The following is a 17,716-nucleotide window of genomic DNA, read 5'->3' on the forward strand; positions in this document are numbered from 1 at the left end:
ACATCACTGGTTGTGAGTTATAATGACTAAAGTGCAATTAAAACGGAGAGGCAAGTGGTGGTGCAGCTCTCCACGTAGCCTCTCCATCCTACATCTGTGAGTGATGTGTATTCTGTGTGAGTGTGTGCGTGTTTGTGTATGGGGAGGGGGAGGGGGAGGGGGAGGGGGAGGGGGAGGGGGGGCATATGACCAGGAAGAATCCTGGAAGAAGAGAGCCAGCTGTCCGCCGGCTCAATAGGCACCCCGACCCCCCACACCTCAGCACAGGGCAGGGGGAGGTGAGCCCGGGGCTGTGGTGACAGCATCCCGGAGCACTGCAGCACCCGAGGTTGGCGCCCCCGCCCCCACTGCAGAGGGCGGCCCGCTCCCCCTAGATGCCCATTCACTCAACAATAGACACAAACAGGCGACAGGACAGGCACTTCTGATTTGAAGCTTTCCTTTTCAGAGGACCCACAGTATCCAAAGTTATACAGTGAGGATGTAAAATTACTGATGAGATAATCGACCTCTCCTTAAACTTAGTTACAGCATTTACAGAAAGACTTCTACTGTAATAAATCTTATTCCCCACTGCTGTGTAATCCATTCATGTAAATCTAAATTGTTGTCACCAATTTTAATGTGTATTATATTGTCTGGTAAGGTCTAGACGTTTATGTAATAGTGTCACTTGGGAACTAGGGGGCACGGGCTTTAGATTGGTTGGTTTTCTCTTTTTAAGGAAGGCCTTAAGGGCACAGGTGTAGGGAATTACAGCAAATAAGACAAAATAAGGAGTTACCCCAATTGCAAAGTCAAATTGCTGCTCATACTGCAAGAGTTACTGTGCTTAAGTACAGAGGTTCTGATGTACAAGAGTTCAAGAGCTTATTCAGATGGTATAAATTCATGTTTGGAAAATGCAAGACATAAACCTCTTCTCAGTTCCTATGCCACTGAATCTGTTCCACAATGCTCAAGGCAGCAGTTTGATTGTCCATCTAACGGAGGCAATAAAGCTGCAGTGTCAATGGAAATACAATTTAAGGATTCACGGCCTCTGTTCAGTCATCAAGCTATAGGAAGAGACTGCACTGCAGTGCCAATGGAAGTACATCCTAAAGAAATGTAGCCTAAAGCTCATGCTCTGAATATCAGACCAAGTATGTTTCAAGGATTTCAGCCAATAATTCATATCACACATCACAACCAGGAGTCCACTAGGCATTTCATACAAGATCTGATATGATGCAACAAAATGTTCAAAGTAATTTTCTGGACATCATGAAACTTCTACCCATTTTGAGAACATGTCAACAATCACCAAGCACTACCTCCACAATGTATTAGTTCAGTGAAATCAATTTGTAGATGAGCAAAAGGCTTATCCAGGTGTGGCTGGGCTGCTTGTAGAGTTTGAATACCTTTATCTAGACTGTTAGTTACACAAACCACACAAGAATTGCAAAAAATTTGAAAATAAGTTTGGAATCTCTTTGTAAACCAGTGTTGCTTTTTTTTTTATTGTGCCATCCCTCCTTTGACACATGGTCCTTGTGTGTCAAAGGCTGTCAAGCACTCGTCTCAGTAATTTACTAGGTAAGTGCTCTTTCAGACTCATTGAGTCTACCTGCAGATTTTTCTGGATCAACATGAAAGCAGGAAAGAAATCACTTGAGAAATCTCATCCTCGTCACCAAGACTGTGGTGGAAAAAATAAGCTGAGCTCTGAAACCAAACTGATTTCCTGATATTTATTGAAAGAAATCTTTGCAAAGGAATCAATACAGCACGAACAGTCACCAGCATTAATACTGTAAAGGAAAAATAACACCATTTATATTCATGTGGATACAATCTTTGTTCTGGCTGTGTGGAGTTTTCTTCCCACCATCATGTTGGCACCTGCCTGGTAACAGTGACGCTCACAGTATCTCATGACCTTGAACACAGCTTACAGTTAGTTGCTATCATCGCACACACTCTTTTCACACAAAGTAGTAACTTTAATTAGGCTGGACTAGGTACCACTAGTAGAGCAACGTTCCTGGGTCCGCTTGATGGAAACATCTGTCTTTTAAAGTTTGGGCCCACTCGGCTAAACAGCAAACAGGTGAGCATAATAATGAGGATCAGGTGAGTAATAAGAGAGAGAGAGCAAGTACATGTATATTTACATGTATTTTAAAGCACTGTCGCATCTAAAAAACTGCAGTAAGGTATTAAGACTATTTATCTTGAATAATAATAAGATAAATAGCAGAGCAGAGCATACAGTTGTATCCCATTAAGCAATTCTTTTCATTTGTATTTCCTTTCATATAAAACACTGTATGTCTTATTTCCCTGATTGTATATGTTTATATTATGTTATACATATGTTCATGTTGTTTACATAAAGTATTGTAAAAGCCAATAATATAAAGTTCTAAATAATAATTTTAAAAAGTAAACAAAGACATCTAAGCAGATGCACAGCATTTCCTGCAGACTAATACAGCTAACGTGCTATTTCCTGCATCAACATGTGTGATGCATCTCTCAACTCACTGTGCATGGTAACCAATCAGATGTCAGGGTCCTTTAATGAGTGCAGTGGCAGTTCAAATTATTCCCTGCAGCACAGGAACCATGAAATAAATAGGGAAATAATTTAATATGTTTTTAAACCAAATGAATCGATATTTTAAGTAATTACCTAATTAATATGCATTTCATTTTGGCACTCCATTAACACAGATATAGATATTTTTTTCTTCCACTAGCAGCTCAAAGGAGCTGAACAGACTGAATTACCTGCTCGGTCCTCACCTGCGTGCTATCCCAGAGCTAATAGGTTTAAGGTGCGATGAAATAGCTCGTGTGGAAAAGCTGAGGAAAATCAAAATAAAAGAATACCGGAGATGCTGGAGGTGAACTTTTAATCTTTAGTGCAGTTTAACAGGTTTTAACTTTACAAAGAAAAACACCAAACAGCTGGATTCATGCAGGTCAGAAAACAGCAAACCACCAAAATCACCACAACAACATGAATAAGAACAATAATAACAATAATAATAATAACCACATCATGAATAATAATAATAAATATACAAAGTCACACGCACACGAGGTCAGCTGATTACCAAAAACTGTAACAAACATCAGAAATGGCTTCAGTCTGGGAGGAGCAGCGGCGAGGGGGCGGGGCTACAAAACCTTTGTAATTCAGGTAAGTCTGACTCGGGTTCCGATCCTCCGCTGTACCAAAACCTTTCGGTCCAATGTGAGCTATAAACACTGACCTTTGACCTTCTGTGTCTCTGAACTCCGGCAGGGAACCTGACTGCACTGGACGTGAGGGTCACATGACTGGGGGAGAAAGCCAGCTACTGGTCCAGTTCTAAATTTAAACTATAAGCTACTGAGAACGCATTTGTGATGTTGTGCTTCACCATCAATAGCCAATTAACGCTCTCCTAATCAATACACTGAATATTTGACCTAATCAGTTCCAGCGTCTCTTGGCACCACCATCACATAACTGCAGGTGACGGGAGAATCTGGTGACCTCAGCTCTTCCTCTGTGTGTGGTACCAAGAGGAAGTAACCTGAATTCTAAGGTCAGCGACTTAAGTGAGGCCCAATGGGAGTGCAGGAAATGCCAACGGACCTATGGGGGTGGGTGAGGTGGGGTGGTGTTATTTGTGGGCTGGACCTTTGGCTGCCTCCAATGACCCTCTTTCCTGCTGGGGAACTCGACACAGACGTTCAGTCTGTTCAGTGGTACCATAAGGAGGGGGAGTGTTCTAACAGACAGACCGGGCATCAGAGGGACTGTTTTTAAAGTCGTACCAACAAGGATTCAATCAGTGACATCACTCCGTCTGTTTAACTTTGACATCACAGATCCAGCTAGCGTGCTAATACAGGCTAACAGGTATCTGACCTCTGAGTGTCTGAGGGGTGGGGTCACTGTGTAGCGTTGTGCAGCACTGCTGACAGGCTAGCATGCTAACAGCTACAGTTAGTGTGTTACAACACTGAAGGTGTAGGGTTAGCATTAGCTTGTCAGTTAGCCTGTTAGCACAGCAGCAGCAGCTCATCGTCGCTGCTCTCCAATTTGCCAGTTGCCTCCAGGCAGGCATCAGGGATCTGAGCTGTGTGGACCATCCCACAGTGTTCGCAGGGGCCATCCCGCCCTCCTCGACCACCATTCCCGTGGTGATGGCGGGGAGCGTGGCTCACAGTGGAGGTGGGGTGTGACTCCAGCAGAGGTTGCCGGACGTCACTGACAATTAAAGATGAGGAGGAGGAGTCTGAGTCAGAGACAGGGATCAGGAGCTCCACATCTTCCTCTTCCTCTCCACTACCCCGTCGCTCAGATGCTTCAACCCCGCCTCTTCCTGTCTCTAGCTGGCGCAGGGGGCTGTGATTGGTCCAGGTCTGGTTCTGGTTTGTTCTGGTCAGGTTCCTGGCCAAGCGGTGCAGGTTCTGGGCCAAGCGCTGCAGCGCAGAGGCTGCTGGGGCCTGGAGGTCAGAGGCGTCACTGTGACATTCAGGATCTGGATTGGAGGTTACAACGGTGACAGGGCTAGACGGGGGCGGGGCCTCTCTAGACCTTTCACGGTCTCGACCGGGTGTCAGGGTCACGGCGGTCACAGACTGTGTCACTGACAGGGCGGCCTCCACTGCAGAGGGAGGCGGGGTTTTCTGAGGAAGGGGTGCAACAGGCCCACCCACTGCGCCCATGCCTCGCTCTCGCCCTCGCTCACCCTCTGTGTCTGTGTCGTCCGAGTCTGGAGACAACAGGTCTGAGCCAGAGCTTCCAGTGCTGCCAGTGCCAGCGCTGTCCTCCAGGTCTGCAGAGACCAGAGCCAAAGAGCCTGACCGTCGCGACCGTGAGAAAGTGAAGAGGCGGCGCCAGAGGTTGCTACGACGACCAGAGGACGGCAGTCTGAGGGATGTGAAGCCGAGCTGAGAGCGGACAGCCAGACGAAGGTTTTCCAGGACCGAAGCCTGAGGACAGAGACAAGAGAAATCATCAGATCCTCCTCAAGTCCACGAGGACTACAAAGACTCACCCTACATGTGTCTCACCTCTGAATGTCTGATGTCTGAGCTCCATATGTGTGTTTGACCTCTGACTTAACATTTTATGTTCTTTACCTCCACCAAGGTGGTTGTGTTTTTGGTAGTGTTTGTATGCATGCGTGTCATTCTGTCTGTAAATGTGAGCTCAAACCGTTTCAATGAGTCCTGATAAAACTTTGTAGGGGTGTAGAGGTCAGAGGTCCATTAAAATTTGGCTCACAGCAACCAAGATCTTCAGTGTCAATGATTTTTTTTGGTCCAAAACTGACAAAAAGCCTTAGAAATTAGAAGCTATGATTCTTACAAGAGTGGGCTGTACTGTCAACATATAGAAAGTACCATATAAAGATTTAAAATATAATGTTATATTTGACCGCTGTCCTCCTGCTGCAAGGTCAATAGATTGATTGTCTGTATTGCTGACTGAGATAAGAACTGTACCTGGCTCCCCGAGCACACTGGGAAATCCTCCACAGGTGGGATCAGTCCCTGCGCAATCAGCTGACCGTAAGAGGGTGGGGCTTCCCTCCTCAGCAGCTCTGCCTCCACTCTGGACAGCTGGGTCTCAAATGACCTGCAACAACCAATCACAAGCCTTGAATCACACTGAGATTGGTTGGAGTCGTGAGGTGAGCAGGAATGCGTCGGCATTCTCACCTGCGTTCGAACATGCGCAGCGAGTAAAGCTTGCACGTGCAGCCAAGGGCGATGACCAATAGGAGGCCACAGATGAGGCTGCCGATGACAGCGGCTGTGATGACTCGCGTGGGAACGATGACAGGACAACTCTCCTCATCGCTGCCATCGCCACAGTCATCCTGCGCGTCGCAAACCCACGACTCAAACACACAGCGGTTATTCTGCAAAGGTCAGACACAAAGGGATTAGACAGAGTTCAGACACATAGGGGTCAGAGGTCAGACATACAGGTCACAGAGATATCAGACACAGAGTTCAAACACACAAACTACTGAGGTCAGCAACTCAGGTCAGAGGTCACATAGGGGTCAGAGCGTTGCAGTGCCCTGTAACTGGACGTTTAGCATTACGTCTGTGTTAGAGACAGACTGGCAGACACAGACAGACAGACAGATGGACTCAGGTGGACAGACAGAGTTTTGTGTCCCATGGGGATCTTTGACTTTACAGCTGCAGACCTACATTGTATCTCATTGTACATACTGTATAATGACAATAAAGGCATTCTATTCTATTTCTACTATTTAGGGTGAAGGTGTTTTTTTGTTTTTTTTAATATATGGCAGCTGACTGAGATATGAGATGTTTAGGGGGCATCTGTAAACTGCAGTTACAGATAATAACTGTCAGTTCAGTGGTTTAAACTTGAATATTCACCTCCTGTTTGTTGTGTGAGTGAAAACACATTTCTCTGATTGCAAACAGGAACTCCTCTGAACTGAAACCTTTAAATAAAGAAATCTTTGGCCTCTGAAGTCAGAACAAGTCTGTTGACTCTGAGCGTTGTACCTTGCAGTGAAAGTTTCCTGGTTGGCAGAAGAAACAGTTCTTCTCATCAGAACCGTTGGGACAGCGGTTCTGGTAGTTGCAGCGGTCCGATCGAGGATAACAGGCTCCATTTCTGGAGCAGGGGAACTCGTCCTCCTGACACGAAGAGCAGTTGAGTTCATCTCGACCGTTGGGGCAGTGCCAGTACCCATCGCAGCGCTGCTGCTCAGTGTAACATCCCCAGTTTCCCCCACATGGAACCTCCCAGGGCAGGCAGAACCCGTCCACCTAAAAACAGAATCACAGAGACCATTTCATGAAGAACCACAGAACAGGTAGAACAGAATGAGCCCGCCTGCACAAAACCTCAGAAATCAAACACACCTGGTAGGTGACATTGAAGCCTCTGGCCGCATTGATCTTGTCGGCGTAGAAGTGAATTCGAAGCTGACCAGATGATGAAACCACGGCGACTGGCGCTCTCGAGTCAAAGGCAGTTAGCACTCTAAGGAGTCGGCGGGGGTTCTCCTCCAGCCCATCATAGACCTTGACATAGTCGCCGTAGCCGGTCCCATCAAGTTTAAAGTCTGTGAACCTGAGGATGACCTGCAGGAGGAAATGGAAATAAGATCAGGAATGTAGAGGTTTTCTGCCAGCCCAACATGCTCAGAGATGAGAGGATACCTTCCGGTGGTCTCCAGTGTCAATCAGCCAAGTGCAGTTACTTCCTGGAGGGTAGAAGTCAGGATAGTTTGGAGAGCTGAAAGAACCATAGAAGTTCCTCAACCACTCGCCACAGGTGGGAACGTCACAGTCGATCTCATCACCGAGGTCCTGAAAAAGACAGCACGAGACCCCAAGTTTAGGACATGGTCAGCAATCCAGCCAAAGGAACCCCTGAAATGGACTGAGGCCAGGCTGAGGTGCAGCACACAAGGAGACAGGTACCCCTTACCTGAGCTTGATTTAAAGTACTGCATTAAATCACCATAAGTTGCTCCTTCCCATTAAAGTAACCACTGGTTGGCAATATGCCATGTAAATACAGCGTACTAACTGGTACAAGGATAATACCTCATGAAATGTACATGGCTACAATTATATCAAACCTGCTTATAATCTTAATGCTGTAGCTCACATTCTGCAGAGATGACATTTTCAGCTCTGACATGATGTCTACATCATAATAGAGATAGTTTTATCAGCGCCAGTGGGATCAGCTTAGTTTCACTCGTGATGGCAGATCAATGCAGACAAGCAGACACACATCATCATTACAGGAGACTCAGTGCACAACTATAAATCTGCCTGAGTCAGCAGGGCTCTGGCGCACCTGCTGGTGATTAGGCCAGCCCACGTGTGCCCTGAGCAGGGAACCCAAGGGCGTACATCAGGCTTACAGCGGGAGGTATCGTTCAGTACTCGGGCTACCTGGTTACTGTCTGACACATTATTGCAAGTCAGATATTGTTTGAATTTCACAAGCAGTGAAGCAGCGTTTGAGCTGTTGCGATGGGTCGCCTGAGGGGTATGTTACCTGGCAGTCGATGCTGCCATCGCAGCGCAAGCTGTGGGGCAGGCAGGTGTAGATGCGGGTGTAGCGTGACAGGCAGGGGAACTGGTTCAGGCTGCAGGGCTGGAAGGAGAATGGCGAGTCCACGCACAGGTCCTCGTCTGAATTGTCTCCGCACTCGTCCATGGAGTTACAGCGCCACCAGTCTGGGATGCACTTCCCATTGGAGCAGTGGAACTGGTCCACGTCACAGCTGGATGCCTCTGGCTTACCTGCAAACACAACAAAGTCTTACTGGTCCTCCCGCTGCCCCTATGCAGAGGATTAGACGCTAAGGCTTCTCTAATTGTCTCCTTCCTTCACCCCTAACCGGTTGTGGCAGATGGCTGCACCTCCTTAAAGCTGGTACTGTAAGAGGTTTCTTCCTGTTAAAAGGGAGTTTTTCCTTTCCACTGTCACCAAGTTGCTTGCTCATAGGGGGCCATTTAATTATCTAAGTTTTACTTGTATTGCTACAGGCTCTATATAAAGCACCTTGAGGTGACTGTTGTGATTTGGTGTTGTATAAAAAAAATACTGCCAGCCTCCAGTGATCCCCCTCAGTCTCCTGGCAGCAGAATCTTTAGGTGGCACAAATGCCCTGCAAGCACAAGTTCTACAACACATAAGTACCAGGTCTCAGTAGATCTTAATGGGCTGCATATGAGCCTTAGTGACTTGCAAATGGCTAAGGAAGAACCAGGACTAAGAAATGCTAAAATCATAATAAATGCTAGAAGCACTCAGAGAGCGCAAACCTCCGCCAAGGCCACAGGGTCACTGACTCTGTAATACGTGTATCTAAATACTGTGAAATAATCTTTCATCTTTCCCAGACAACAATAACCCCCTATCCCGCAATAGTGAAGAATCATTAAAAAAATTCCTGGATCCAGATCGTGATCCGGATCACTGCCAAAATTTAATTACTTCTTCCTCTTATCATTTCCAACCACTCCACAAAATTTAATCAAAATCTGTTCAGAACTTTTGGAGTAATCCTGCTGACAAACAAACAAACAGACAAACAAACAAACAAACCAACGCGACCAAAAACATAACCTCCTTGGCGGAGGTAATAAGCCACAGAATACGGTCACTTTCTGTATTTGGCATTATTATGGTAAGAATGATCTCATCCAAGATTTGTAGTAGATGCATATACAGTATCAATTTGAAAAGGTCACATTGTTATGGAGTTAATGCTTTCAAGATTTTCAGAAAATGTTACCTCTGACCTTTACCTGGAGGTTAAGGTTGCTGAGATTCAAACTCATCCGAGATTTTTAGTAGATGCATCTCTGGTATAAATTTGAACAGGGTGAGATGATTCTCGAGTTATTGCATTCACAAAGTTTAAAGTTGGCCATCAGGGTGACAATACTCTGTAATACTACAATAAATTATTAATATTACTGATGGGTAATAAGTTAATAAATCCAGCTACATCTCCAATGCCACAAAAGGACATGTGAATACTGCACTCCTCACCGCTGATGTATGACAGTCTGAAGCCTTTTCCGGTCAGGCTATCATCAGAATGGAAGTGGATCCACACATGGTCCTGTGAAGAAATGTAGGGTGGTGGCAAAGAGGAGCCACAGACCCGGAGTCCATCCAGGCTCCTGTAGCTGCTGATGGACATCCAGTCAGAGGTGCAGCGGTGGGAACCCTGCAGGTCAAAGTCCTGGAAGCTGCAATGTCAGACAGAGGATGGAATCAGGATGTTGTCAGAACAAAGACGGGGTTACAATGAGGATGGAGATGTTTTGTTTACGCTGTGCCTTGATGTGAGTAAAGCAGCTGTAACCATGGAGACAGAACATGGGGTACCTGATGGTGATGGCATCTCCAGGTCGCGCCCTGATGTTCCAGCTGCAGTTCAGTCGGGCTGGATACTGGAAGGGCCATCCGGGGCTGGTGATGACGCCGCTGGATGCTCGCAGGAGCTCTGCCACATCACCACAGGCTAAAGAGAGGGGAAGGAGCAAGGATGGACCGTTAATGTGACCCTGTCTGTGTGTGTGTGTGTGTGTGTGTGTGTGTGTGTGTGTGTGTGTGTGTGTTGCTTGGTGTATGAGTTGATGTTATAAGTATAACTGTGACCTCACCGTTAGAAATCCCTGACACATAGACATTGTCATTCCTCTGAGAGGCAGCAATGCATCCTGAGGCAAAAAACAAAACAAACAAACAAAATAAAAAACTGGGTTAGCAGGTGATCAGTGATGTCATCTTATTGATGACAGGCTGATGTGCAGCTGATGAACAGCTGGATTAATCTGTTTACACCTCAAAGAGAAGCTAAAGGAGCTCAGCAGGGGGCAGTGATTCATACTGGAGATCAATCGCCAAAAGAAGAAGAAAACAGAAGCGCAGTATTAATCTGAATCATGTGAAACCGGACACAAACTCATCTGTGATCAGCTGATTGGGCTGATTCATGAGCATTAAACAGTATGTTTAGATCACACTCAAATTTTTACTACGGTAAATCGTTACGGTAACTTATTCTGTGAATCGAACCTACTCGAGCAGAACTCAAGATCAGGTATGAATTCACCACCTCCTGACCAATCAGTTCTCCAGAAAATAGTGTCACCATTCCTGGAAGATCCCTCAGACGTCTGCAGGGAGAGCAGGAGGGTCTGAAGCTTTTCAGCAGCATCTAAAGTCTCTTTCAATGATGAGAATCAGGAATCAGCAACTTTATTTCTTGATTTTTTTTTTTCTGTTGGCAGCAAAAAAATTACAACAGTTTTACTGTTCTATAAGTGTTAAAATATGATCCTAAAACAGGTCGCCTACACTGTACTCACTGACCCCAGATCAAATTTGTACACAGACTGAGCCTATGTTTGAATTCTGGTTTTTAATCTTTACTCTCAAACCCTTAAACAGCACACAAAGAATAAAAGCTAAAGCTGTGAGCAGCAGGTTATGTTTATCAGCTGGAAGCGCTGCGTTTTTCAGTAAACCTTTATTTACAGCATGTTTTCAGTGTGATACTCTCTGCTGATGTTTTACATGTGCAGTTTGTTAGGCCGTACCACTGAATGACGCACAACTGTGTGTCGCACTGTCGTGAGAATCTACGTGTATTCATTTGATGATTTAGAAAATGTATAAATCGTTGTTCTACTTGATTCTAACCAGCTGCTGAATCTCTTTCACATTGCTGGAAACAGGAAACACACTGAGAACACCTGTTCAATGAAGCACATTCATTTCACTCTGACCTCTGATTTTCCACGTCTCCTGGGTTAACTTAGCGAGCTGATAACCAGCTTCGTGTGACTGTTTATTCTGATCGATTATGTTAGGGTCAGAGATTCCAGATAACAGAAAGATACCCTGGGTATGATGAACTTGCACCCAAGAGGCGGATCTTACTGTGAAACTGCGCCATCATTGGCTAATGACCACAGTCGTTAGTCAATGATCATATCCTGGGTAATTCAGACTTCATGTTTGATGCAGTCCAACAAGTGACAAGCCCCTAAACGTTTTAGTAAAGTTTTTACAGAGGTCAGAGGTCAGGTTGCCCACAGATAAGAGTCATTTCCAGCTGTTGGTGGCCTTTAGAAAGAAGAATGCAGGTTTAAGTGCCTTGAGGTGACTGTTTGTTGTGATCTGGCGCAATATAAATAAAATTGTACTGAAGTGAATTGAATTAAGGCTTCACTTTTCAGATTCAGGAGCTCCGTCCATCTTTTATCCTGTCGTCCAAACTTGCCTCTGTGCAACAAGTTCTTGTCATACGTTGCACATAAAGCTAAAGAGGTTGGCTAAAAATACTGATGAAATATAGCAAGTGATACTTATATCACAGGAGGCTTTTCTTTTGAAATTTTGGCAAATTCCTATAAGTAGCTAAACGCTTTTTTTAAATTTTGAAAATCTCAGATGTTTCTAAACATTTTGTTAATTTTTTAAAAATTATCAGAACGTGTCAACATAATTTCCAGTTTGACCACTGGGGGCGGCTTCACTAGTTTTAGTCATCTCTGCAGTAAGAATAAAGCAGATCGAGGCCGGGGTGCTGCAGCAGTTAGAGCTGTTACAGGAAGAAGGATCAAACTTTCTGTCCTTTGGTGATTCTAACTGGCTGTAGGCGAGTCTCTGTGCCACCTCTGTGACAGCTGGGATGTGCTCCAACCCAAAGTGCGTAAGAAAACGTGGTGTTTGATCCCTGTTACGATATCTGTGAAGCACTGATCACTGAGACTGTTTTATTTTTATTATTATTGTTATTATTAAAGATTAGATTAAACTTTATTCATCCCTTTGGGAAGATTCCATCAGGGAAATTATTACTGTTGTTATTGTTACTATTACAGTAAATACACCCAAAAGTTTCAACCTTTAATATAAACTTGTTGATATCAGCCAGCTCTTACTGTTTGTTACACACAAGACAATAAGAATAAACATAATCACCTGAAACCACTTCACCTGTCCAGGTGACACCTGTCCCCTGATCACAGCAGGCTGAATCATCACCACAGTATGTGAATGAATGTGTGACTCTGGCTGGCTTACACCTTCCCTTCATGCTGGAAATAAACTCCACAGTGTTTATATGGAAAAGGACAGCAGAACCCTTCACCTGCTCACTTAATCTGCCTCTTCTTTGTACTTCCTCTTCCTGCGCTATTGGACTCAGAGCAGACTGGATGCAGAAGTAACTCAGTGCACCTCCGTGTGGTCCAGACTGCAATTACACAGAGATCTGTACTCTGACAGGATTCTCAAATTCAGATCTTGATGTTTGGGATATAACATCTGAGTGTAGTTAAAGGCTATTAATTTACACTAAAAACTGTTCCTGTCACATGTTCATGTGAAAATGTTTAACATGAACATGTGACAGGAACATTAACAGGGACATTAAGATGTACATGTCAGTAAAGTTGGCCCTGAATTTTAATAATGACATCACTGGTAATGCGCACCAGCGCTCAAAACATGTAAGCAATCTCTCCATTGTTGCTAAGAACATCCCATGAACCCAGAAGAAACTGTAATACAGTTATTTGCCTAAGTATGTCTAAGAAAGCCCCTGCGACTTCTGAATCCTTTTGCTAGATCCGGTGACATATGTACATATGCCAGTGTACAGCTCTGCCCCTCTGCAGGCTTCCAGAATCGGTCCAATCAGGAGAAAGCAGGATTAGGGGAGGGGAAGTCTTAAAGAGACAGGAACTAGTATCATTAGAACAAATAAATCATGTAAAACACAGGTACACATCCCTGAGCACAGGTCGAGCTACACTCACCTGTCAAGAGCAACAGGCAGACCATAGCCTGCCTGCAGTCCTCTCTGAGGGCCATCGTAACCCCAGTGTTAACCCTGATGCTCTGATGAAGATGATGAAGAGGAGTCCAAGGTCACAGAGCTGAGCGCTGCATGTCAGCTGTTAGCAGACCTGAGCACCGAACTGAGCGGCTACCGGAGCTACCGGAGCTCATCGACACACCGGACCGTCAGCTAACAGACACGCGAACCGCTGAGCGGAGCCTCCAGTGTGGAAACGAGCTGTGCGGGGGGTCCGCAGCGGGACATCCTGCGGAGAACCTCGGTTAGCTCGGAAACAAAGAGGCGCTAGCTGGCGGCTAACAGGCTAACACTAAGAACACCGGCCCGTTAACGCCAACATGCTAACAGGGCAGAGCGGCCTACCGGCACGGAGCAAGGCAAGCGATCCGGGTCAAGCTGGGCTCATAGAACCGGGACCGAGTCAGCAGCGCAAGTGTCGCTCTGCTTGTCGGTATGAGCGCATCTCCGCGCGAACCCGTTGGCCGTTAGCTGTTAGCTTCCGTCGAGCTGAACAGCCACAGACCGCAGCGAGAAGCCCCGCCCACCACACATGACGTCGCCAGCACTGCCCAAACACAACAATTTTTGCGTGTAACGTGAGTGCTGTTATTATCGATCAGCTGATTCCACCCGTGATTTATTATCAGCTCTGAATCAAATCTCTGCAACTCTGCAGGCGATAATGCAGCTGTCAGTTCCTCTGAAATACTTATTGTACAATCACTGTTTGATCCCACTGATCTGTGTAAAGCTTTAGACACAGAATACACTGATCAGTAATCATCGGTAACACTGATGGAAAAATATCTGTCACAGGTGGATCTTGGAGATGATGAGGCTGAAATGACTTTAAGACTAAAACTGAACTAAATGGATTCAAAGTGAGTTTTTAAAGGCAGCAGCAGACAGTCTGTTTGTAATTTGATTATCCTGGCATCAGAGTTCCACTGATGAATTGGCCATAATGCAAGCTCTTCCAATTTTTCAAATAAAGGAGCTTCAGTAATTCCCTTATTGCCTCCTCTTCCCTTAGGCAGTTTTATTATAAAGCATTGCATACATTTTCATTGTTATGCAGATCATACTCAGCTTTATCCATGGAGCCAGATGGCACACATCAATTAGTTAAACTGCAGAAATGTCTTAAAGACATAAAGAACTGGATGACCTCTAATTTCTTGTTTCTAAATACAGATTGAAAAATCGGGTATTGCAGCATATTTAAGGGAGGGTTCAGAGTCACCTGATCCAGCCCTAACTATAAGCTTTATCATAAAGGAAAGTTTTAAGCCTAATCTTAAAAATAGAGAGGGTGTCTGTCTCCTGAATCCAAGCTGGGAGCTGGTTCCACAGAAGAGGCGCCTGAAAGCTGAAGGCTCTGCCTCCCATTCTACTCTTAAGTATCCTAGGAACCACAAGTAAGCCAGCAGTCTGAGAGAGAAGTGCTCTGTTGGGGTGATATGGTACTATGAGGTCTTTAAGATAAGCTGGGGCCTGATTATTCAAGACCTTGTATGTGAGGAGAAGAATTTAAAATTCTATTCTGGATTTAACAGGGAGCCAATGAAGAGAAGCCAATATGGGAGAAATCTGCTCTCTCTTTCTAGTCCCTGTCAGTACTCTAGCTGCAGCATTTTGGATCAGCTGAAGGCTTTTCAGGGAGCTTTTAGGACAGCCTGATAATAAAGAATTACAATAGTCCAGCCTAGAAGTAATAAATGCATAAATGAACTTTTCAGCATCTCTCTGACACTCAGCGTTAGGACAGAGAATTTTGGCACTGCGCTCACAACTTTGTGCCGTCCGTGCAGTGGATGCTGATTGTGCACTCGTTCTGAAAACATCTCCCCCCTCCTATAAATAAACACTCCTAGTAGCAACTATCACAACCAAAACAGATATAAATAGATTTTGTGCAATTTTCAGTAAATTGTGTGCCATGACTTTGTAAATCACATTTGTGTGACTCATTAAAATATACTCCCCTTGAAAGGGAAACTGTTACCATAAGGCCAGCTGCAAAAATACTACTGTTAACAACTTTTAGTCACAAACTGACACTGAGCCCTTTTTATTAAATCCAGCAGCTTTTTAAAGTCAAAGGCTTTGCACCGCTGTAGACACCAGACAGCTGGAAATAACTGTTATGTTAACGTTAGAACATTAAACCTGGCTCTAAATGTTCCTCTTTCTTTAAAATTACAACCTTATTTTTCATAGGCTGTTCTTGTTGAAATGATCTGCATAAAAACAACAGAGTAAGAACACATTGTAGTTTCAACAGGGCGGACATCCAGCATCACACTATTAAGGAGAGTAGTGTAGGGTCATTCGGATTCTCAGCGCACTGCTCTTCTCTTTTCTAAATCCTTATCAATTTTCCTACCCACCTTTCCTGGATCTCGATGAAAACATCAGAGATAAGGAGAAGAAGATAGGAGGGAATTTTGGAACACATCACCAGAGTTGCCAGTTTCAGAGTTAATCAGCGCTGAATGTATTTTTAAATTCAGAGCCTTGAACCTGCTTCCTGGAATAGGATCCCCATTACTATCAATAAATAAAGTCGATCTGGAAACAGTTTCTAATGTTTGTGCGTTTTTCTGTGAGGAGTGTTTAATAAGAGGAGCAGAAGTTTGTCTGGATTTCTTTAGAAATGGCTGGAGATTATTCCAGCTGTCATAGGGTGAGAGGCAGGGTACACCCTGTACAGGTCGCCAGCCTGTCGCAGGGCCAACACAGAGAAACAGATAACCATTCACACCTTTGGGCAATTTAGAGTGCCCAATTAAGCTAACCCCACTAACTGCATGTCTTTGAACTGTGGGAGGAACCCGCAGACATGGGGAGTACATGCAAACTCCACACAGAGAGGCCCGGGCAACAACTTCTGAGACATTTTGCAATCGTACCCAAAGTATATTCATGTTGGTGTTTGTGGGATAAATATGATTTCATATTTTCATACTGACAGACAGACGTATGGACACACACACACACATGCACGCACGCCAGTGAATGCAACCTGAGCAACTTGGGGTTCAGCATCTTGCCCACGGATACTTTGTAGGCTGTGCAATTAATCAAATCTTGATTTTGATTTCAGCTCCAAATGATCTCAAGAACAATGTAATTGACAAAAAAACAATTAATATTAAAATGATTTTGTCACATTACGCTCTTTAAAAACAGAGCCATCCTCAGGGTGGATTTGAACCTTGTCTTATTTCAGGCTGTTGCTTCAAATTCCAACTGTGGGAGGGCAGAGGGATTCCCATGATTTTCAAAATAAGGTGGCACAGGGGTATGAAGGACCAGGAGAGTCATAAATTTGGTCTTAAATATATCTAAATGAACTATTAATCCATTAATAAATACTTCAAATGGAAAAAGTGAAAACATACAACTTCTGGAATGTATTCAGAGTAAGAAAGTAAAAAATAAATAGGAGAATGCTTCTAGCAGCTACTTTGGTGCAAAGCTAACTGAAGCTTGTGCAATGTAATAATAAAATAATATTATTACATGAGAATACAAACTTTATTTCAATCTAAATCCTCATTCTAATAAAGCTTGAACACTGTTACGTAGAACATGAGCAGAGAAAAAGAAAGCAAATTTATTTAAATAGCTTCATAGTACAAAGTTTGTATAATCAAAATATTTTGAAAGTACCTCAAATCAAATTATTTATGTGAAAAGACACTTTTCAGAGTAATATACACGAACTATTTTTAGACCATAATTATTGATTGATTTACACTCCTGATGCAGCCAGGACTCCAGGATGCGGATCTGAGAGGATTCGCTCTGCCTGATTCAGTCAAACTTCTCGAAAACTGTTCTCCTGCTTTCCATCAATAATTTTCATCGCAGACTGAACTGAAGTTTTAACTCTGATTTCAGTGACACAGGAAGGCCCCTGCACCCCTCAGGTATCCCAGGTATTACCTGGCTACACTCTCTAACACAGCCTGATAAAACACAACTCGTCAGCTCCGTATAGACACAGTAAGTATTCCAGTGCAGGAGAACAAAGATGCTGATGATGTGCACACAGAGATATTTAGACTGAACTTTTATAATCTAATTATGAATATATTCAGGACTGTGATCATGAATATTTTTTGATCAGGTACGTTTGACTCAGTAAAAATAAACCGATCTCCAAACAAAAAGTTTCTCATAAAATCATCTTTGTCATATGAAGGACATGTTTGTGTCTGTGACGTCCTCTAACAGTGCACTCTGTGTGGAACTTGTTATTACTCATTTAATCTTACATTAATATTCAGTAATGTAGACATGAAGAAAAGTTTTGT

General features: G+C 44.2%; 1 protein-coding gene across 5 annotated transcripts; it reads right to left on the minus strand.

Annotated features, from left to right (window-relative positions):
• Positions 1 to 2,886: 2,886 nt before the first annotated feature.
• Positions 2,887 to 13,932, minus strand: lrp12 (low density lipoprotein receptor-related protein 12). 5 transcript variants are annotated; one of them, XM_030741926.1, is made up of 14 exons: positions 13,758 to 13,932; positions 13,354 to 13,641; positions 12,515 to 12,788; positions 10,605 to 10,751; positions 10,186 to 10,242; positions 9,908 to 10,043; positions 9,566 to 9,768; positions 8,060 to 8,307; positions 7,207 to 7,356; positions 6,907 to 7,128; positions 6,544 to 6,810; positions 5,713 to 5,915; positions 5,497 to 5,629; positions 2,887 to 4,980 (listed from the first exon to the last, which is right to left on the minus strand). In XM_030741926.1, exons 3-14 carry the CDS (start codon positions 12,627 to 12,629, stop codon positions 4,045 to 4,047), a joined length of 2,817 nt encoding a protein of 938 aa, XP_030597786.1. In that variant the 5' UTR covers positions 12,630 to 12,788; positions 13,354 to 13,641; positions 13,758 to 13,932; the 3' UTR covers positions 2,887 to 4,044. The 5 variants fall into 5 exon arrangements, with proteins under 5 accessions (XP_030597786.1, XP_030597787.1, XP_030597785.1 ...); XM_030741927.1 differs by having other exon boundaries at positions 10,677 to 10,751; positions 13,354 to 13,932; XM_030741925.1 differs by having other exon boundaries at positions 13,354 to 13,932.
• Positions 13,933 to 17,716: the final 3,784 nt, after the last annotated feature.

This window comes from Archocentrus centrarchus, chromosome 11 (genome assembly GCF_007364275.1).
Source record: "Archocentrus centrarchus isolate MPI-CPG fArcCen1 chromosome 11, fArcCen1, whole genome shotgun sequence".
NCBI lineage: Eukaryota > Metazoa > Chordata > Actinopteri > Cichliformes > Cichlidae > Archocentrus > Archocentrus centrarchus.